The sequence below is a fragment of the Rhineura floridana genome, chromosome 3 (assembly GCF_030035675.1).
Source record: "Rhineura floridana isolate rRhiFlo1 chromosome 3, rRhiFlo1.hap2, whole genome shotgun sequence".
Classification (NCBI taxonomy): domain Eukaryota; kingdom Metazoa; phylum Chordata; class Lepidosauria; order Squamata; family Rhineuridae; genus Rhineura; species Rhineura floridana.
The window spans coordinates 102,698,574-102,720,743 of NC_084482.1; the positions used below are offsets into that span (position 1 = coordinate 102,698,574).

The 22,170-nt window shown below is 40.3% G+C and overlaps 2 protein-coding genes across 2 annotated transcripts in view; one reads left to right on the plus strand and one right to left on the minus strand.

The window, feature by feature from the left end:
- Nucleotides 1–2,055, minus strand: part of PPP2CA (protein phosphatase 2 catalytic subunit alpha) — a 145,621-nt gene extending 143,566 nt beyond the window's left edge. Inside the window, exon 1 of the mRNA XM_061617104.1 lies at nt 1,733–2,055. The gene's annotated coding sequence lies outside the window, so the exon portion shown is untranslated. The remainder of the gene's footprint in view (nt 1–1,732) is intronic.
- On the plus strand, nt 1,820–21,951 carry UBE2B (ubiquitin conjugating enzyme E2 B). Its single transcript, XM_061617113.1, has 6 exons — nt 1,820–2,073; nt 13,002–13,082; nt 13,614–13,639; nt 19,505–19,594; nt 20,997–21,085; nt 21,461–21,951. The coding sequence occupies exons 1-6, from the start codon at nt 2,030–2,032 to the stop codon at nt 21,587–21,589; spliced, it is 459 nt and encodes a 152-aa protein (XP_061473097.1). The 5' UTR covers nt 1,820–2,029; the 3' UTR covers nt 21,590–21,951.
- Nucleotides 21,952–22,170: the final 219 nt, after the last annotated feature.

Below are 22,170 nucleotides of genomic sequence, written 5' to 3' on the forward strand. Positions count from 1 at the left end.
CTGGGGCTTACTCCCAGGTAAATGGGTATAGGATTGCAGTCTAAGGCGATTGTACACTTAACTGGAGAGTAAGGCTGCAATCCAATACACATTTACCTGAGAGTAAGCCCAACTGAACCTTATTTCTGAGTAGACATGGATTGGATTGCAGCCTTAGTCTCACTGAATATGAAGTGGGGCTTACTTTTGTGTAAACATGCATACTTATCGCATCATAAGTTAGTTTTTAATTAAATACCAGGGCTTTGGAAACACAAAAAGTACAGGATAAAAATAATCAGGCAGATACAATGCCATATCCAGTCTTTTCTCCTCCTCCCCCATGTAAGATGGATTTGTGGCTACAGGACAAACTAGAAAAAAATTAATAGCCAGTCAAGTGAGTTTTTTTAAATGTACTAGAGACAACATTTAGCACATGATCAGATGCTGAACCATAATCAGATGCACTTCTCCAATGAGGGAGCAGTGACTTATGAAGAAGTAACTATGTAAAAGAATGAAATGAAAATGGAATTACTATCATTATGGTATTATTTTTCCTTGAATGAATAAGGTCACTGATGTTTTGACTATATGCTCAAATATAAGGCTTATATAACAATAACAATATTCCAGTCTGAAAACTTACCAAATCATACATTAGTGAATAAAGAATTACATAATATCACAAATTAAAAATATTTTCACTTAAGTGAAAATGGTGAATAATTGCAATTATATATTAAGGCTGCAATCCTATTACACACAGCCCAAGGCTAACCATGTCTGCTCAGAAGCCTATTGAATTCCATTGGGGCTTAATCCCAAGTGTTTTAAACAGCATGTGCTTCCCAGCCCAGGCCTCTCTTCAACTTAAAATTAGTTAAAATCTGTTAAAAAGTCTGTTCTTTTTCAAAATTGATTTGTCATAGTTTTTATTGCTTTATAATGTATTATACTGTTGTGTTGTGGTTTCATTTTTTTTGCTTTGTGAGCCGTAATGGGAATTTGTTATAGAGCAGCTATTTAAATGTAAAAACTCCAACATCCAGCTGGACAATCCTGTATGAGGACCAACCAAAATGTCACAAAATAGTGGGAAGTGTTTGAATTATCCAGAATTCTTCATCAGGAAAGATGTTATACAAATCAGTCGGTAGGGGGATAAGAAAAAATAAAAATACAAAAGTTAAGTTGGAATGTTGTAGCATAAGGTCAGCTTGTAGACTCAGTACTACCAACATGGATTTATTTTTATTTTATGTTTAACACTTTGCTTGATTCTAATAAAGGCATTGCTCAACTTTGAATTTTGGACCAACAAGGCTTATTTTTATATAAATGTCGTAAATAACAGTGCAATCCTAACCAGGTCTACAAGGAAGTAAATCCAATTCAGTGAGTCTTACTCCCGGAGTTAGGACTGCAGCCTTAGCGAATAACAAAAACGATACAGTATTGTGAAGCTCTGAAATAAAGGGCAGATAACTTAAAAATCCATCACTTAAAAAAAACAACATCTGCAACACCTCCTGTCAACTTATCCACATCGATGTATATGTGCCCCAGCCAGCTTGGCCAATGGATTGGGCTGATGGGAGTTGTAGTTCAAAAAAGTAACTTTTCCATGCTCATAGGAGTCGTTCCTTCCCTTCCATCCTCGCTCTATCTAGAATCTTGTAGGTAAAATGTACAAAATATCTCCCGCGTGAAAACCTTGCCCTGTTAGACCGTAGGAGAGCCAACCAACCTGACTCCCTCGCTCTCAGAGGGGGATGGGAAGTCCCTCCTCTTCTCGCTGGCGCCTTGGTACGTTCCTAAGGCGTTCTCGGTCCCCTCCCAAGCAGGAGCAGTAGTACAGTCGCGAGGGGTGGCTGGTTCCCTCCCCCACCGGCGGAGGGAGACGCCATTGCGGAGTTGTTTGTGAAGCCGCGGAGCAGCAGCAGCAGGAGGCGGCTGCCGGGGGAGGAAGACAGCCGTGTTGCCAGGGGTGCTGAGGCATTTGGGGGGCAGGGATTATTTTGCCATCAGGGGAGCGGAGGGTATAATGTCCACTCCAGCCAGACGGAGGCTAATGAGAGATTTCAAGAGGTAAGCGCTTCTCTTCCTTCCTCCTCTAAAAGGTAGTGGCTCCAAAGGCCAGAATGCCTCCTCCCGTTATGGAGGGGAAGCCTGAATGCCCTTTTTTTGGCCCTTCCAAGTCAGGGGAAGGGGGGGGGCTCTCTCTATGAAGGGGAATATTTCTTTTCCCCTTCTCTACCCAAAAACTAGTGGGAGGACAAAGAGTTCGGGAGCTCCTACTTCCTCCCCGTCAAGATCTGCGGTTGCCCCGCACCAAGTCTGCAACCCCCCTTCCCCTTTAAGGAAAATAAAATCAAGGTGCCTCTAGAAAAACAAGTACTGCGTTAGACAAAAAACGTAAAGGCTTTCTGATCTTTCATCATCTTCTTCCAGCCTCCCCCCCCCCAATAAAGAGAAGATTCTTATAGACCTTTTTGACTGATTCGAGAGACTTCTCGTATTCGGCTTTGATAACCCTTTGTATAATACATATCTTGTTGATATAAATGAGTTGAATTGAAATAGACTGGATTGATCACGTCACAGGTACAAGTGACCCCCTCTAACTGAGGGAAATGACCCAGGATGCCAGTTTGTTTATAACATGGGGCATTACTTGGAAATATTGACTAGGGCTGCAATCCAGCAGATGTCTACTCAGAAGTAAGGTCCATTGGGTAAGTGTGTATTCGATTGCAGCCTTGATCTATGGTTTTAAGAAATCATTTGATTTCTCACTCCACCCCCCTTCACTGGGCATGCAAGTGGCCTTTGAGGTTTGCTGTCTGGAGATATTAAAGGCACATGTTTTCCTCTTCACAAGCCCAGGGGAGCAGACAGGAGTTACATAAAAGGCACAATAAACGTTATGGCCAAGGAAGGGAACTGAGAGGTCACTGATCTATATTAAATAGCAAGCCCTGCTATTTCAGTTTAATAGAGCTTTTCTGTGCTTTCCATCCACTGATCTCAAAGCATCTTGCCAATGTGATGCTTCAAAAATCAAAGAAATCATTGTCACAGCCTCAGGTTACCCAGTGAGCCGAAAGTGGAGCTGTAAATAAAACTTCCAGTCCAGTATCCTCCTCCTTCCTTTGGCCACACTGAATCTTTTAATCCCCAAGGATCTCCTCCAGAGTAGAGTTTCAGTGTATTTGGAATTAACTCCATTCTGTTCCCTCATGGCTTGGGTTATGCAAAAAGAATTGGTATATAAGTTCTAACTTGGTAATGTAAACTCTTTGAAAGGCTTTTAGGGAAGTTAGGGAAATTGTGGAGAGAAGCATTGGATTTTATTTTAGCTATATAACCAGCTGCTTTCTTCTTAAAGAGTGGTGAATAAGTTAGCTGTGGTTAAGTGAATGTAATAAACATTTCAGTTGTGACATATAGAAAATGGTAACTTTCTCACATGGAAGTAATTTGATGGTCTCTATTACAATGGAGGTTGGTGGTGTTTCCGTGTTTGTTTAGGGTTACTTCCTATAATTGCTCTTTGTCTCTTAGCTTTTACTGACATCTGGAGGCATTTGAGGAGGTTATGCTGAAGTTGGCAAAATGATGACCATTTTATTTTCTCAAGCAGATTGCCAAGAAAGACATCCTCTCCAAATTGTCTTTCCTGGCACTGCAAATGGGTTCCACAGAGAAATATGTTCATCTCCTATAAGATTACAGTATATAACAGTTAATGTTTAGATTGCTACATTTAATATTGTAATAATTCCAGTGTAACGTTAACCTTGTAGTCAGAGATTCAGCTATAGGGTTTCCAAGTTTACTTCAGGTTGTAATTAATAGAGGAGAAAACGAAAAATTAATTTTATGAATAGGTGAATATTGTAAGATGAGATCCAATGGATCCTGAATTGCCACAGGATTGCAGATAGTTTTCTTGCTCCAGTATGACAAATGTGGTTATGCCACAGAATAGAATGGGTGTGCAAAGCTGTGATCCTGAACAGAGTTTTCTTGAATGAATTCCATTGAAATTAATGGGGATTACTCTGAAATAAATGTGTTAGATTAATTCATCATCGAAGCTGAATTTAGCTCTGGGAACCAGGTCTTAATATTGCCAAATTGTTTTTAATAATTGTTTTGATACAGCTAGAAGGTTCAACAGATAACTTTCAGTTTGTGTCTATTGGCTTAATTTGTAATGTCTGACCTAAGACATCTTGTGTTGAATTTGGAACAACATTAAAAAACCTGTTATGGCCCTAGGAACAAGCATTATTCACCTAAGACACCAAACAACTGTGGCTTGAGTTGGTGAAATATTTTGAAAACTGACTGAAAAGTTAGAAAGGATTTACATTGCACTTACAGTAACTTGCTACATTTTTTGATCAAGTGTTATGTAAACTAGGACTGTCCCTTTGAAAGGATATTAAATGCACTTTAACAATAAGGGCTCCCTAGCTTACACATTTCTCGAGCAACTTTACTCATAAAACTAATGAGGAAGACATTTTAACTACTGAATGGGAAAGTACCCAGCAATAGAATTCTCAAAATGGAATGCATTTATTTCAAAGTACATTCTAACATAAGAACATAAGAAGAGCCTGCTAGATCAGGCCAGTGGCCCATCTAGTCCAGCATCCTGTTCTCACAGTGGCCAACCAGGTGCCTGGGGGAAGCCCACAAGCAGGACCCGAGTGCAAGAACACTCTCCCCTCCTGAGGCTTCCGGCAACTGGTTTTCAGAAGCATGCTGCCTCTGACTAGGGTGGCAGAGCACAGCCATCATGGCTAGTAGCCATTGATAGCCCTGTCCTCCATGAATTTGTCTAATCTTCTTTTAAAGCCATCCAAGCTGGTGGCCATTACTGCATCTTGTGGGAGCAAATTCCATAGTTTAACTATGCGCTGAGTAAAGAAGTACTTCCTTTTGTCTGTCCTGAATCTTCCAACATTCAGCTTCTTTGAATGTCCACGAGTTCTAGTATTATGAGAGAGGGAGAAGAACTTTTCTCTATCCACTTTCTCAATGCCATGCATAATTTTATACACTTCTATCATGTCTCCTCTGACCCGCCTTTTCTCTAAACTAAAAAGCCCCAAATGCTGCAACCTTTCCTCGTAAGGGAGTCGCTCCATCCCCTTGATCATTCTGGTTGCCCTCTTCTGAACCTTTTCCAACTCTATAATATCCTTTTTGAGATGAGGTGACCAGAACTGTACACAGTATTCCAAATGCGGCCACACCAGATAGATAGCTGGTTTCACACAGTGGGTGAGAGGTGAGCTTTGTGTCAGGAAACCTTTAGTTCAGAGCTCACCTCAGCTGTTATAAGCATCCTTGGATAAAGTGTATGAAGTTCTGAACCTTTGAAATCCACTATATAAATGTTAAATATTATTATGCACTCAAGACGTCTGAATTACTCAGAGAAAGTACATTTTGGTTGAGTATTTCATTCAGGCTGACTTAAGAGTTAATGCAATCCATGCTTCCTCTAATCATTATATAGGAAGCTACCTTATACTCGAGTCAGACCATTGGTCCATCTAGTTCAGTATTGTCTACACTGACTGGCAGCGGCTCTCCAAGGTTTTAGGCAGGAGTCCCTGCCAGCCCTACCTGAAGATGCCAGGGATTGAATTTGGGATCTTCTGTATGTAAGGTAGATGCTCTACCACTGAGCTACGGCCCTTTCCCTAAATTCTGTTTGCATGTGAAATCTTCATAGCTAAAGGATTTTCACAGTGTGGTGTTCTTGAAGCTGCAACCAAAGCTATCTCTGAACAGCAAATAGGGCTTAATACTTTGTCTGAGACACTGGTGTGCAAATTGGCTATCAAGTAGCAAGAAGTCACGTTCCTTTGCTCTCCAGCCAAAGTTTTTAGGTAGCTTGTGCTGTTGAAGTGAGCATGCTTGAAGAGAACTGTATACATGCAGGGTAGTTTTAAGGCCAAGGAACTGTAGACTGACATCATATCATGCTGTATATTTGCTGTTATGCCTAATGCTTGTCTGTGGGAAGTTTTCCTTCCCAATAAACTTAAATTTAAGCAAACATGATTAAAAGAATATAACTAATATTGCAGTGGTACAGTAAGAATGTTTGTATATAATAGTGACATAATTAGAGCAAGGGGGCTATCATCAGAAGATTTGGGCTGCAGTGTCACCAGTATGCTGATGACACACAGCTCTATCTCTCATTCAAATCTTCACTGAGGTTGGCTGTAGAAACCCTGTCCAAGTGCCTGGAGTCGGTGAGTGGCTGGATGGGAAGGAATAAGCTGAAGCTGAACCCTGACAAAACCGAGGTACTGTTTGTGGGAGACAAGGGAAGGTTGGGGGATGTTGACCTGGTGCTCAATGGGGTACAATTGCCCCTGAAAGACCAGGTCCGCAGCCTGGGGGTCATTCTTGACTCCCAGCTGTCCATGGAGGCTCAGGACTCGGCTGTGAGCCGGGCGGCGCTGTATCAACTCCATCTGATACGGAGACTGCGCCCCTACCTTCCCAACCATCTGCTCCCATCTGTGGTACATGCCCTGGTCTCCTCTCGCCTAGACTACTGTAGTGTGCTCTACATGGGGTTACCCTTGAAAACGTCTGGAAGCTGCAACTGGTACAGAATGCAGCGGCTCGCTTGAGTAAAGGCAGCCGCCGGCGAGATCACATCACTCCAGTGCTGAAGGAGTTGCACTGGTTACCAGTTGTTTTCCGGGCCCAATTCAAGGTGTTGGTTCTGATCTTTACAACCCTATACGGTTTCGGCCCAGTCTATCTGAAGGAGCGCCTCCAACATCATCTGGGATGCCGCTCAACAAGATCAGCCTCAGAAGGCCTTCTCTCTATCCCACCAGTTAAAACAGCTAGACTGGTGAGAACTAGGGAGAGGGCTTTTTCAATTGTGGCCCTCACTTTGTGGAATTTCCTCCCAAATGATCTCCGCCATGCCCCCTCTATGATGAGCTTCCACCGGGCCTTGAAGACCTGGCTCTTCAGGCAGGCTTTTGGGGTGGGTTAGGTTTTATTATTATTGTTGAGAGTTTTAATGTTTTAATGTATTTGTATGTTTTTATTTTGTACGTCGCCCAAAGTGGCTGGACAGCCAGCCAGATGGGTGACTAATAAATTTAATAAATAGATAAAAATAAGGGGAGGCACACTCTTGTATAGTATAGAGGTCATATTTGCCACATGGAAAGAGTTAACATAGTCTGCTCAGCTTTTCTATAAGAGGTGTCCTGACAGTAATCCAGCTTGAGGGATTGAGCGAGGTGTAAAAAAATAAGATGCTTCCTGACTGTATTCAGGCAAAATGCTTGGGAATTTTTTTGGAATGGAGTAGCATATGGGTTGAAATGGGATGTCAAAGCACACTCTGAAATCAAATTGTTCCACCAACCAAAATAAAACAGCACTATGATTATTAATAATAATATTTTATGTATATACCACAGATTCATAAAATGTATCTCTGCAGTGCACAGTCTCAAAATCAAAACCACGTAACAAAATTGATGATGTAACAAAATTGAAGTAAAATATATTAAAGAAGCAAGTGCAGTACAAGGAGGTTATAAAAACAGTAAATTGTTTTCATAAGTCTTGTGTCTTAAGTTGGCACCTAAAACTCATTACAGATGGTGCCAACTTGATTTCATTGGGTGTAAATTTTCCTAACCCCATGCCCATGTACTAAATGCACAATTTCTTATTGAGGACAGCCTGACACTGCCCGGCACTGTACATGCCTTGATGGCAAATCGCAAAGATCAAGGAGGGACAGGGTTGATAAAAATCAATGATTGTTTTTTTAAAAAAATTAAAAATTGGATTATTAAAATTTAAATTGGATTTCAAAATTGTCTTAAAACAATGAGTAAAAAAAAGAGCTTAGGTCAAAGATATCATCATGATACTAATTATACAACTTCTAATTATATTCTATGAATATGTTAACAGCAGTTTATGGAGATGGGAGATAACCTGATCAGTTCTATTCTGCAGGTGGTGTATATGAAGTGCTTGCTCTTTCTCTCTCTAAGTACAAAGATAGAGAAGGCTTTATGTACTGACAGTAAGACCTCAAAGTTAACTTGACAGAGTACTGATAGCCAGTGGAACTCCCTTAACACAGCTGCAGCTTCCACACTAGCCTCAAGGATAGTCCAGTATAGAGTACGTTTATTTATTTATTTATTATTTGATTTATATTCCACCCTTCCTCCCAGTAGGAGCCCAGGAGACTATGTTACAGTAGTCTATCCTAAAAGTTATCACTGTTTGAACCACTGTAGTCAAGCTATCTTTCTTGATCCAGGAGTAGTCGCAGCTAACGTACCAGCTGAATCAACAGCATTAATTTCCTCTGATCTGTATATCTTTCAGTGGTTTTCTGTGTTTCATACTGCCATAATTTATTCCTTCAATAGATAGCTTTCAGTACATGTGCAAAAACCGTGCAGTTTTCCGTGTAGTTATCTCAAAGTGGTGGACTGAATCTTATTTGCTAGGTAGTTTTATAAAATCAAAGCTGCAGCTTTATCTGTTTTATGATCTTTTTGTTGTCATGATCATTTGATGATTTAATCCTGACAAGAATAATTATCTCTATTTTCAAAGTTCAGAGGTGAGTATAAGAACATAAGAAGAGCCTGCTGGATCAGGCCAGTGGCCCATCTAGTCCAGCATCCTGTTCTCACAGTGGCCAACCAGGTGCCTGGGGGAAGCCCGCAAGCAGGACCCGAGTGCAAGAACACTCTCCCCTCCTGAGGCTTCCGGCAACTGGTTTTCAGAAGCATGCTGCCTCTGACTAGGGTGGCACAGCACAGCCATCACAGCTAGTAGCCATTGATAGCCCTGTCCTCCATGAATTTGTCTAATCTTCTTTTAAAGCCGTCCAAGCTGGTGGCCATTACTGCGTCTTGTGGGAGCAAATTCCATAGTTTAACTATGCGCTGAGTAAAGAAGTACTTCCTTTTGTCTGTCCTGAATCTTCCAACATTCAGCTTCTTGGAATGTCCACGAGTTCTAGTATTATGAGAGAGGGAGAAGAACTTTTCTCTATCCACTTTCTCAATGCCATGCATAATTTTATACACTTCTATCAGGTCTCCTCTGACCCGTCTTCTCTCTAAACTAAAAAGCCCCAAATGCTGCAACCTTTCCTCGTAAGGGAGTCGCTCCATCCCCTTGATCATTCTGGTTGCCCTCTTCTGAACCTTTTCCAACTCTATAATATCCTTTTTGAGATGAGGCGACCAGAACTGTACACAGTATTCCAAATGCGGCCGCACCATAGATTTATACAATGGCATTATGATATCGGCTGTTTTATTTTCAGTACCTTTCCTAATTATCGCTAGCATGGAATTTGCCTTTTTCACAGCTGCCGCACACTGGGTCGACATTTTCATCGTGCTGTCCACTACAACCCTGAGGTCTGTCTCCTGGTCGGTCACCGCCAGTTCAGACCCCATGAGCGTATATGTGAAATTAAGATTTTTTGCTCCAATATGCATAATTTTACACTTATTTATATTGAATTGCATTTGCCATTTTTCTGCCCATTCACTCAGTTTGGAGAGGTCTTTTTGGAGCTCTACGCAATCCTTCTTTGTTTTAACAACCCTGAACAATTTAGTGTCGTCAGCAAACTTGGCCACTTCACTGCTCACTCCTAATTCTAGGTCATTAATGAACAAGTTGAAAAGTACAGGTCCCAATACCGATCCTTGAGGGACTCCACTTTCTACAGCCCTCCATTGGGAGAACTGTCCGTTTATTCCTACTCTCTGATTTCTGCTTCTTAACCAATTCCTTATCCACAAGAGGACCTCTCCTCTTATTCCATGACTGCTAAGCTTCCTCAGAAGTCTTTGGTGAGGTACCTTGTCAAACGCTTTTTGAAAGTCTAAGTACACTATGTCCACTGGATCACCTCTATCTATATGCTTGTTGACACTCTCAAAGAATTCTAATAGGTTACTGAGACAGGACTTTCCCTTGCAGAAGCCATGCTGGCTCTGCTTCAGCAAGGCTTGTTCTTCTATGTGCTTAGTTAATCTAGCTTTAATAATACTTTCTACCAGTTTTCCAGGGACAGAAGTTAAGCTAACTGGCCTGTAATTTCCGGGATCCCCTCTGGATCCCTTTTTGAAGATTGGCGTTACATTTGCCACTTTCCAGTCCTCAGGCACGGAGGAGGACCCGAGGGACAAGTTACATATTTTAGTGAGCAGATCAGCAATTTCACATTTGAGTTCTTTGAGAACTCTCGGGTGGATGCCATCCGGGCCCGGTGATTTGTCAGTTTTTATATTGTTCATTAAGCCTAGAACTTCCTCTCTCGTTACCACTATTTGTCTCAGTTCCTCAGAATCCCTTCCTGCAAATGTTAGTTCAGGTTCAGGGATCTGCCCTATATCTTCCACTGTGAAGACAGATGCAAAGAATTCATTTAGCTTCTCTGCAATCTCCTTATCGTTCTTTAGTACTCCTTTGACTCCCTTATCATCCAAGGGTCCAATTGTCTCCCTAGATGGGTCTCCTGCTTTGAATGTATTTATAGAATTTTTTGTTGTTGGTTTTTATGTTCTTAGCAATGTGCTCCTCAAATTCTTTTTTAGCATCCCTTATTGTCTTCTTGCATTTCTTTTGCCAGAGTTTGTGTTCTTCTTTATTTTCTTCAGTCGGACAAGACTTCCATTTTCTGAAGGAAGACTTTTTGCCTCTAAGAGCTTCCTTGACTTTGCTCGTTAACCATGCTGGCATCTTCTTGGCCCTGGCGGTACCTTTTCTGATCTGCGGTATGCACTCCTGTTGAGCTTCTAATATAGTGTTTTTAAACAACTTCCAAGCATCTTCGAGTGATGTGACCCTCTGGACTTTGTTTTTCAGCTTTCTTTTTACCAATCCCCTCATTTTTGTGAAGTTTCCTCTTTTGAAGTCAAATGTGACCGTGTTGGATTTTCTTGGCAATTGGCCATTTACATGTATGTTTAATTTAATAGCACTGTGGTCACTGCTCCCAATCGGTTCAACAACACTTACATCTCGCACCAGGTCCCTGTCCCCACTGAGGATTAAGTCCAGGGTTGCCGTCCCTCTGGTTGGTTCCATGACCAACTGGTCTAGGGAATAGTCATTTAGAATATCTAGAAACTTTGCTTCTTTTTCATGACTGGAACACATATGCGGCCAGTCTATGTCCGGGTAGTTGAAGTCACCCATTACTACCACATTTCGTAGTTTGGATGCTTCCTCAATTTCATATCTCATCTCAAGGTCTCCCTGAGCATTTTGATCAGGGGGACAATAGATCGTTCCCAGTATTAAGTCCCTCCTGGGGCATGGTATCACCACCCACAACAATTCTGTGGAGGAGTCTGCCTCTTTTGGGGTTTCGAGCTTGCTGGATTCAATGCCTTCTTTCACGTATAGAGCGACTCCGCCACCAATACGTCCTTCCCTGTCCTTCCAATATAGTTTATATCCAGGGATAACCGTATCCCACTGGTTTTTTCCATTCCACCAGGTCTCCGTTATGCTTACTATATCAGTGCTGTCCTCTAAGACCAAGCACTCCAGTTCTCCCATCTTGGTTCGGAGGCTCCTAGCATTAGCGTACAGGCACTTGTAAGCAGTGTCTCTCTTCAAGTGTCTTTGGCACTTGTGGTTTGGCCTGTGGTAATTTTGCTCTTCTGAATTTATATCCTGTGCCCCTGCTCTCACAATGCCTACTTCTAGGCCTACCCCTTTTAAAATTTCATCATTTCTTTGGTTTTTATCCCAGGGGGGAGGTTTATTCCGAACCACACCTTCCTCAGCTCCTGTCGGGTTTTCCCCCTCTGTCAGTTTAAAAGCTGCTCTGCTACCTTTTTAATTTTAAGTGCCAGCAGTCTGGTTCCATTCTGGTTCAAGTGGAGCCCGTCCCTTTTGTACAGGCCCGGCTTGTCCCAAAATGTTCCCCAGTGCCTAACAAATACAAACCCTTCCACCCGACACCATCGTCTCATCCACACATTGAGACTGCGAAGCTGGGCCTGTCTGGCTGGTCCTGCACGTGGAACCGGTAGCATTTCAGACAAAGCCACCTTGAAGGTCCTGGCTTTCAGCATCCTACCTAGCAACCTAAATTTTGCTTCCAGGACCTCACGGCTGCATTTCTCCATGTCGTTGGTGCCAACGTGCACCATGACTACTGACTCCTCCCCAGCACTGTCTACCAAACTATCTAAACGATGGGCGATATCCGCAACCTTCGCACCAGGCAGGCAAAACACCTTGCGGTCTACACGCCCATCACACACCCCACTGTCTATGTTCCTAATGATCGAATATAGATCGAGTATAGATCCTTATGTAGCCAAAACAATATCATCCAGATGCAAGAGGGTTTGGCAGGCTTGAGCCAAGGTTTGCAGAAGTACCAACAAAATTTGAAGGAAAAAACACCTAAGAGTTGAGTGGAAAGCAAATAAACTCATGAGAACTGAGCCTGCTCATTCCCAGTGAACATGAAGGTGATAGATTGTCTGCTTGGTGTGCAGATGGCCCCTGCTTCAATCCCTGGCATCTCCAGGTAGGGCCGAGTATATCCCATGCCTGAAACCCAGGAGATCCACTGCCAGGCAGCCTAGTAGACAGTACTGAGCTAGATGGACCAATGGCCTGTCTCAGTATAAGGCAGTTTCTTATGTTTCACAGGATGCTGACTAACTCGGGGAGACAGAAAATCAAATGAGAGGAGGAATGGGTGGAATATCATGGAAGAGGGCATGGGAACATTCCACACAGCTTGTCCTGAATTGGGGAGAGAGAATGTGTATATGTATAATATATATTCTGTGTTCTTAGCCATAGCAATCGTTATCATTGCCAGAGTAAACTAATAAAACATTTGATTACTGATATGATTCTGATTATTGTCAAATTAATATCTGTGTGTGCTGTGGATTTTTAACATGTTCTGCTTTTTTTGTTTAAAGATTACAAGAAGACCCACCTGTGGGGGTCAGTGGTGCACCATCTGAGAACAACATAATGCAATGGAATGCAGTTATTTTTGGGTAAGTGAAGAATTTCTTCATTTTAAAGAAAATGAATATATTCTAAATGCTTTATTTTGTGTGAGACTTCCACAAATGCTAAATAAGAGAACTGAACACACCTTGGGAAATGGATGATTAAGGGCGAGCTCTTACTCCCTGAAGCCTTCAGTATAACAGTGCAGCATGGAACACAAATGTATTTTCTTTTAAACTTTCTTATGATATTAAATGTATGTGTATGAACATGGAACTTTTAATTAAAAGTGGAACAAATTACCATCAAGATGTCTCAGTGTCTTCATATTGCTGAGCACTTTGGCTGAAAACTCCAGGGATTGCATTGCCTCAAATTATAACTTTGCAAGTGAGACTCTAGATATTTCAGTTGATCTGTATGGAGTCGGAGAATCAAATTTGTTTTCAGTAACACATTTAGCTAACATACTGACTAGAGTTTTATGGGAACCTAAATTGTAGGAAATTGTGTGAGTTCTGTTTGTTCATTTACTTTAAAGAATTATTCTAAAAAGATCTTGATTCTTTTTGCAGGCCAGAAGGTACTCCCTTTGAAGATGGTAAGTTTTTCTTTGACCACAAGCCATAATAATACTAAAGCTGCAATCCTAACCCACTTACCTGTAAGTTCCATTGAATTCAACAGGACTTAGTTCTGAATAGACTTAGTTAGAATTGCACTGTAGAATATAAATAAAATAAAAAATCAATAGTACTTGCACCACTTATTTAAAGGGACTTTTTGTCACTTATTTCATTCAGGTTTGCAGCCCAAGTACACAGAGTGTTAATCATTCCAATGATCTCTTGAAGTAGGTCTGGTTGATATTACTACAATCACACCCCTGATCTAAGGTTGGGTCATTTGGAGTTCTAATTAACCATGTCTACCAACTTGGAAATACATTAATCCCTGAATTTGGCAGCCGTTTCCACTGGAGCTCCCTCTGCCCCTCCCTGAAATTTCTATCTCCAGTGACAATGCCATCTTGGCCAAAATGGAGAGCCTGGAGTAACAGGCAAGGATCCAAAGAACACATAATCAGTTGTGCATGTCCAAGAGAGTCTTGGACCTGTATTTCTTGAATTAGCACTCCCCCATCACATGGAAAATCCATTTTAAAATTTTGTTGTTCTCCCTCCCCCCATTTTTTTCCTGAGCTTGCCGACATCCTTGGGTACCCCTAAAGTAGCTGTTTGGCTTTTAGCCATAGTTCCATTCAGCACAGCACTCAGATGCAGAATAGAGCAGTCAAATGTAACTGTTGATGGACAGCTTGGGTGTCTTCCAAATGTGATGTTAAAGAAGAAAAGAGTAGGCACACAGAGAGAGACAGAGTAAGCAACATCCCCACCCAAGAACTGGACCTAAAAGCAGACCCTCGGTATGATTTGGAGCTTGTATTCAGCAGAGCCAGCTAAGGGCTGGAGAGAGTTTGAAGGGCCAGTTCACATCAGTTCATTCCTAAAACATTCTAACATTTTTCATGCTTTTTTGGTTATGCCTGGCTTTGTCCATAGCACATGATCCTGATTCCTCTTTTGATACTGAAAGTAAAAATAACTGAAAATTCCCTTGAGCTGATTTGTATATAAAACTGTCTCAGTGAAAATAAGCACAGCAAAGTATATGAATGTTATTGCAGTGATTTAAGCAGACTTTGAGCTACCTGCTTATCATTCCCAAGTGTTGTCTTGAAGAACATTTTTTTTTAAAGTTGGAAGTTTTCTGCTTCACAAATTGCAAAGGTTTTGTGTATAGATCTGTATATTCACTAATAGGCAAAAAAACCCTTGTGGTTTAAGAACATACCTACAGCCAACAGATATTTCTATCAAACTTTAAAAAGCAGGGAAATTGGGCAGCTATAGTGAATGCACCAGGTGAGCAGGAGACCTGACCTCCTCTCTGAGATATTGGGCTGCCCTACAAATTTGTCAAAATGCAAACACAATTTGGGTTGGTCTTTCACAGTCCAATCCACTTCCTGTGTAGCTTGGAAGAATTTGGTAACATCTGCCTCTGAGTATATGGTGAGTGGCTCCATCTCCAAAGATGGAGAATTGCATTTTTGTTGTTTGTTGGAGTTCTTCTTACTTTGCTTCTATTCTGTGTTACTAATGTTTCTACAGAAAATCTAATCCAGAACATTTTATTTCCCTCATTATTCATCCTAGAAACCTGTGTCAAATTTATTTTTATAAATTTCAAAGCCTTTTTATTGGTCATATGATGGGTGAAGATAGCCTTTTGTGTTTCAAATTGGAGGTTATGTTGAATTTTGGGTGCATTAGCAGTTGAATCTGAAACTGAAGTTTGATGTAAAAACAGACTGATTGCAATATGTTGCTACTTAAGCAATGACTCTAGCTGTTGGAAAAAAACAAATTTGGCCTGCCGAAGATGCATGTTTTCAGCCTGCTGTATTTAAACCACTCCACTTAAGGAAAGGAGGGCACAATCAATTAAAAACAGAGCACACCTAGAATTTTGCTAGAATATATTTCACCTCCCACTGTTTTATGTTGTGCAAACTAAGACACTCTTGATGTGCACTGGAGACTATTCTGCAGAATAGTCAGTGCCATTATTCCACAATTATTTTTGGAGGTTTTTTAGTGTAAATTTTGCAAAGTGTTGCTGTACTTCACATATTCACAGAAACAGAAGCAAAAGAAAATGATTTATTATAGGAAACTTTACTAAAAGTAAATCAGACATATTTAAAGTGACTATCTGAACTAGATCAACTCTCCTAATAATGTTTCTTCCTCCCTACTAAAACAAGATCAGCACATGTCTTGTTTCTGTTATTTGGGCTGATTGCAGGTGTTGCCACCACTCACCATATGTTCAGAGGCACGTTACCAAATTCTTCCAAGCTACACAGGAAGTGGATTGGACTGTGAAAGACCAACCCACATTGTGTTTTCATTTTGACAAATTTGTAGGGCAGTGCAATATCTCAGAGAAGAGTTCAGGTCTCCTGCTCCCCTGGTGTATTCACTATAGCTGCCCAATTTCCCTGCTTTTTAAAGTTTGATAGAAATATCTGTTGGCTATAGGTACGTTCTTAAACCGCAAGCTTTTCACCTATTAGTGAATTTCTCTGCTTTTTATCTGGGAGGTAAGAAATGGGATCCTGTGCAAGTTTGCTGAGAATAGATTGATCATTTGCATGCTTATTGAGCTCAGTAGGATTTACTCCCCTGCAATCTTGCTTAGGATAGGTGAAACTGACCACAGGGGATGGGGAGGGGGGGAGGAAGAGGGAGGGGAGCAGGGGGAGGGGAGTAGGGAGGAGAAGGGCAGGTTTTATCATTTGCGTGTTTGATTTCAGTGGGATTTACTCCTATGCAATCATGGTTAGGATACGTAAAACCGACCATGGGGAGGAGAAGGGGGAGGGGAAAGGAGGGGATTGGAACGGGATGGGGAGGAAGGGGCAAGCGGGAGAGAATAGGAGGGAGGAGGAGGGAGGGTGGGTTTCATCATTTACATACTTTTTGAGTTCAGTGGGATTTATTTCTCTGCAATCATGTTTAGGATAGGAGAAACTGACCTGTGGGAAGGGCAGGGAGGGGAGGAGATTGGGTGGATGAGCAGAGGGGAAGCCCCTTTCCTTTCCAAAGGGAAAACATTGGGAACAGTACCATTGCTTTTCAGGGTTTCCCCCACCTTTTTATTCTACAGCAGCCACATGTAGCCTCCTACCCAAATATAAACCAAAGCTGTCCCTGGCCACATCCACACCAGACCCTTATTTCACTATAGACAGCCATGGCTTCTCCCAAAGAACCTGGGAAGTTTAGTTAGTGAAGGGTGCTGAGAGTTGCTAGGAGATACCCTGTTGCCCTCACAGAGCTTCAATCAGAGTGACTGACTGTTAAACTACTCTGGCCACTGGAGCTCTATCAGGGGGATAGGAGTCTCCTCTCAGACCTTTTCACAAACTACACTTCCCAGGATTCTTTGGGGGAAGCCATGACTGTCTAAAGTGAAATAAAGGTCTGATGTGGGTGTGGCCCCCTGATTACCCATGCCAAACAGCCCTGAGTATGGCTTTTTGAACATTGACTGTTGGTTCTTACTGAGCATGCCCGACATTATCATTGAGTTCAATGCAAAATTTCTTAAATTAATTAAAAAATGGGCAGGCATTTTTTTAACTCTTAAACTGCAGAAAATGAAGGTCAGAGAATGGGGCAAAGTCAGTAATAGGATTACAGGTAGTGAACACAGCTGATTTTTAATTAATATCAACAAATTATGAGAGCTCTGACAGAAAAAAGTCCAGAAGGGGTCTGGTTCCCCCCCTCTTTTTAGACTTTGAAGTCTGACTGTTTTGTGTATCGCCATTAAAATTTACAAGTTGTTAAGCAAGCGTTTCTGAGTTCAGGTCTATTAAGTTTTGTAAGGTTTTGTTTTGAAACGAGCTTATGGGAAGCATCAGAATGGCATGGGGGGTATTTTCAATTTAACATTGTGGGATATGAAAAATCCACACTGGCTATAGTATACAGCCAGTCTCCAGGCTGTATAATATAGCTTATTGAAACAAGTGTTTTCTGTCAGCTTAACACAGAAAAGCTTCAGTCATTAATACTGATCACATTGGAAAGTGGAGTAGTTGACTCTTGGGAGTCTTGCAAAGAAGTCAGCAAAAGTTACTGGTTGAAGTTTGTAACCTTTTCTTTTTCTTTTTTAACTTGTTCCTGTCGGTTGTAATTGTAAAGGTGGGGTAAAGCCCTTTTGATAAAGTTTCCCTGCCTGGAGACCTTAGTGGCTGCAGTGAAGTAAATGGCTGCTTTCAAGCCAAGACACCTGAGGTTCTTATGCATAGCCCATGGGATCTTGTTAGTACAGGGAGAATGCCAGCTGTCATCACAAAAAAACATGACAGCAACAATGTCTCGTGACTTCCTTGATGAAAAGTTGCCTGCCTGTGTCCTGCCCATAGATCCTGTTAGCTGTTGATACTTGGTTGGATGTAGTGAAGACACCAAAGTTGTCAACTGAATGTGGATGGTTCTTTTCTTTTGAACTGTCCCTTTCTGAATATGAAACACACACAGAGGGAAACCTCAAGTTAGCACCAAAACAAATTATTGCCAAAGACATGGAAATATATTGAAACCTACATATTTCTAAGAGAATTTTCCTCAGGACAAAACATTCTTGCATCCCTCTCAAAAGAAAATTCTGGCTGGGATTACTGGGAATTCAAAATATCTGAAGGGCATGTGGTCATTCTAGAGCAGGGGGAACCAATGTGGTGCCCTGCAGATGTTATTAGACTACAACTTCCATCAGTCCCAGCCAACATGACCCATGGTCAGTGGTGATGGGAGTTGTAGTACAGCAACATCTGGAGGGTACCACATTGGTAATTCTTGTCTCAATAAAGTTTTAGTTTGAGAGAGAAGCTCACCTGTAAGTATTGTCCTAGGGGCAAGTTTTATTTTACAAAAGTGGAGTTTTTAATGTGTTCTGTGCGAACTTGAAACTTACTTCTCTCATTTGTGTATGCTTTCCCAGCTGCCAACCCTTTTTCTTTTGTGCTTTCTCCTATGATGTGTTTGATCCATATTGAACAACTTCAGGTTTATCTACACACTAAGCTCCCACCACACACAGACATAGAACACATTTTTGTGTTTAGAAATAGTGTGAAATGCATCTGTATCTCACATACATTTGTGTGTGAGAGAGAGATCACACACAATGATCTCAATGATGACACTTTCTGCAGATAAATTCTTTTAGTAAATATATAATGTATGAAATATATTATGTATGAAGAAACCCTTAATGGCTATTCATCAGAACCATTAATCAATAACAGCTTGAAATGCATATTGTATAACTGATAAATTTCTGAGCTAAACAGGTTTGCCAGACAGCTACCTTGAACTTCATTATGTTTAGTTTTTTAACATCACACCAGTGTTGAATTCCCAGCCTGTGGAAATCCCATAGAAATCCACATTAATCTGCATTTTTTCCTGCAGTTTATAGCTGAATAACGTACATTGTGTTTTAGGTTCTATTCCATATTCTTTTGAGTGGGCTGCTAAGGATGCTGATGTTATTTCTATTCTTAGCTGTGTACTGCAGTGTTTTGTTAACGCTTGAAATAAAAATAAACACTTAGTCTAGCATTATTTTTAGAATAGTAGGCCCTGATGTTAATCATAAGTGCTTTTGAAAAAATAGATTAGGTTATTGTTTTGCTACTGTATGTATATTATGTAAATGTTTTTAATAGCCTAATTATATGACTCTAAACTGCTTCTTGATGAAATGGCATATAAATGTATTAAATATATTAAATGTCATGTTTTGGCTTTCAAAAGCAGATTCATCTACATTAGTTCTTTTTTCTTTGTCCTTCCACTCTCCCCCTCCCCTTTTTTAAATACAGGTACCTTTAAACTAGTAATAGAATTTTCAGAAGAATATCCAAATAAACCTCCAACAGTTAGGTTTTTATCAAAAATGTTTCATCCCAATGGTAAGTGTTCATGCGGCAGGTATAAAACCTTAGGTGCAATGATGCATTCTCTGGTATTCAACAATGTTTAATATCCTTATCAATTGCTGGAGATAATTGTCACGGCAGTTACGTAGACCAGAAATTCTTCACAGCCTATAAGCGATACTTTTTAAAAACAGTATTATTTGTATAATCAAAACATAGTAGCAATCACAAAAATAAAAACGAATTTTTACAGTTTGTTCTATTGGAGAGCAACAAAGATCCTTCTGATTAAGGGAATTGCTTTGGAGAGGTGCTTTGGAGGGTGCAAGGGGGAAGGAGAGAAAGATCCATTGCATGAGTCGCGTGCTCTGCTGGGTCCAACTCCCTACATCTGCAAAATCCACAGCCTTAATGAATGCATTGTTGGAACTAGAGCTGTAATTTTTCCTACGTCTGTTCCTTTTCACAACTTTCTTAAGATTAGCCACTTAATTCTTCATGTGTGGCATATAGCTGCTTCTCCATAAGGCAAGGAGAGCTGAATTAACTAGGAGTAGTGTCGATGTTTTCCAAGCACTAATTCGATCATTTGACAAGATATTGAGGCCCTATGTACAACAATTCTTTAAAAAGATTTCCCATTTTTTGTTTTTCCTGTAGCCTGAGTTTTTAAAAAGCTGCTCGCAAATGCACAACTGAAGAGGGGGAATGAGGGATTATTATTGCTAAGCTGGCTAATATAGCTAGACACTATACAGGGTTTTAAAGACAGTGAGCCCACAGGCTCCTAATGTACAGGAGGACTGCTCCCCTTTTGAGAGAGAAACGTACAATCTCTGCTCTGTGTGTGCATGTGCCCATAAAGGAACTCTCTGATTTGTGGCCCAAATATTTTCCTATGGTAAATAAATGGGTTAGAGATAGGATGTTCCTTCCTCCTGTTGTTGCAAAACCAAACTTCTTTCACATAATTATCTTCTGATTTTGCATCAAACATTACAGGTCATGAATCTCCATCAATATGTTTAAATACAGAAGGATATAGAAAAATATTTTTCTTATTTTAAATCTGTGGAACTAGAATTTTACTTTGATTTTCTTGCTGCCCAAATAATTAGATGCCTTCTGCGTGTGGGGTTTCATGTTTTCCTTCATGGAGCCTGCACAAATTTTTAGAGCCCATTTCCCACATGAAATAAAACTGCAGGTTGCCTCATTGGTGAAAAGTTACTGAGTGATAGACTCTTCTCAAGAATATAGCTTGACCGTATGCATGTTTATTTTGCAATAAATCTTTGCTTACATAAATTATTGAGTTCAGTACAAATTAAAATGCTGAGTTTTTTGAGAAATATACCACCCATTCACACACAGAGTTCAACTGGCATAAATTTGAAATAATAGTGCTATAATTTTAAAACCTTCTCTTTTTTAGTATATGCAGATGGTAGCATATGTTTAGATATCCTTCAGAATCGCTGGAGTCCAACATATGATGTCTCATCTATTTTAACCTCAATTCAGGTAATCTTAGTAAATAACATACTACTCTTTATGCTAGTCTACTCTTATCAAAAGCTGATGGGGAAAATTGCTAATGAAAATTGACTGTTTTGAATCTTAAGCAATTTATTACAGTGAATAATTTGAATTGTTTCTAATCACTGTATGGCTACTCAGTCATCTTTGTCAGAAGTGCTTGTCAAAAAGATTCAGTTATTTTCTTTTACTGTGTCAGTTTAGACTTTATACTAGATGTAGCAACTGCAAGAACAGGGATCATTCTACTTATAATAATCAAGCATTGCATTGCATTCTACTCTGGTTAGATATTTTCATTTTGATGACTATCACTCCTTGGGTTTTTCTTCTCATTTTTGGCTTCTTTTCTCCCTCCAGTCGCTGCTTGATGAACCCAATCCAAATAGTCCTGCCAACAGTCAGGCTGCACAACTTTATCAGGAAAACAAACGTGAATATGAAAAAAGAGTTTCAGCTATTGTTGAACAAAGTTGGAATGATTCATAAGAAATTACTACTTCATTATCCGACATCCTCATAATCATCATGTACAATTTAGCTCGCGATAGGAAATGCTACCAGAACTTCTCAAGTGCCACGTTTGACTTGCATACAGATGTGTTTGCAAAAATAATTCAGTTTCAAAACTCTAAAACCTTGTGTACCTTGATTAATGTACTTTTTATTGCATGTTATGACCTAAGTTATTGCTACATAAATTTGTAATATATCCTGTTTGTATTTTTTTCAAAGTGTATAATGTTGGTGTGAAGTTTTCATGACAGAATATACATATTTTGTAAATCTGTACTTTTTTCAAAAAATTGAATGCCTTATTTTTGAATTCTTTAGATTTTTAAATAGAACAAAAATCACTTAACAGAGTTTTATATATAAAATATTTCATGTAAAGCTGAAATACATAACCTCAGTGCAAGACATTTTTCTGTCACTTCTTTCAAGTTTTCTTTTTCATGGGCTCACATACCTCTTGCATGCAGACTTAACTACAAAAATACATTACCAGGAAGCAACTCCTATGTGCATTTTAAAATTCTGCCTACATAGGTAAGAGATTTTTTTTTCTA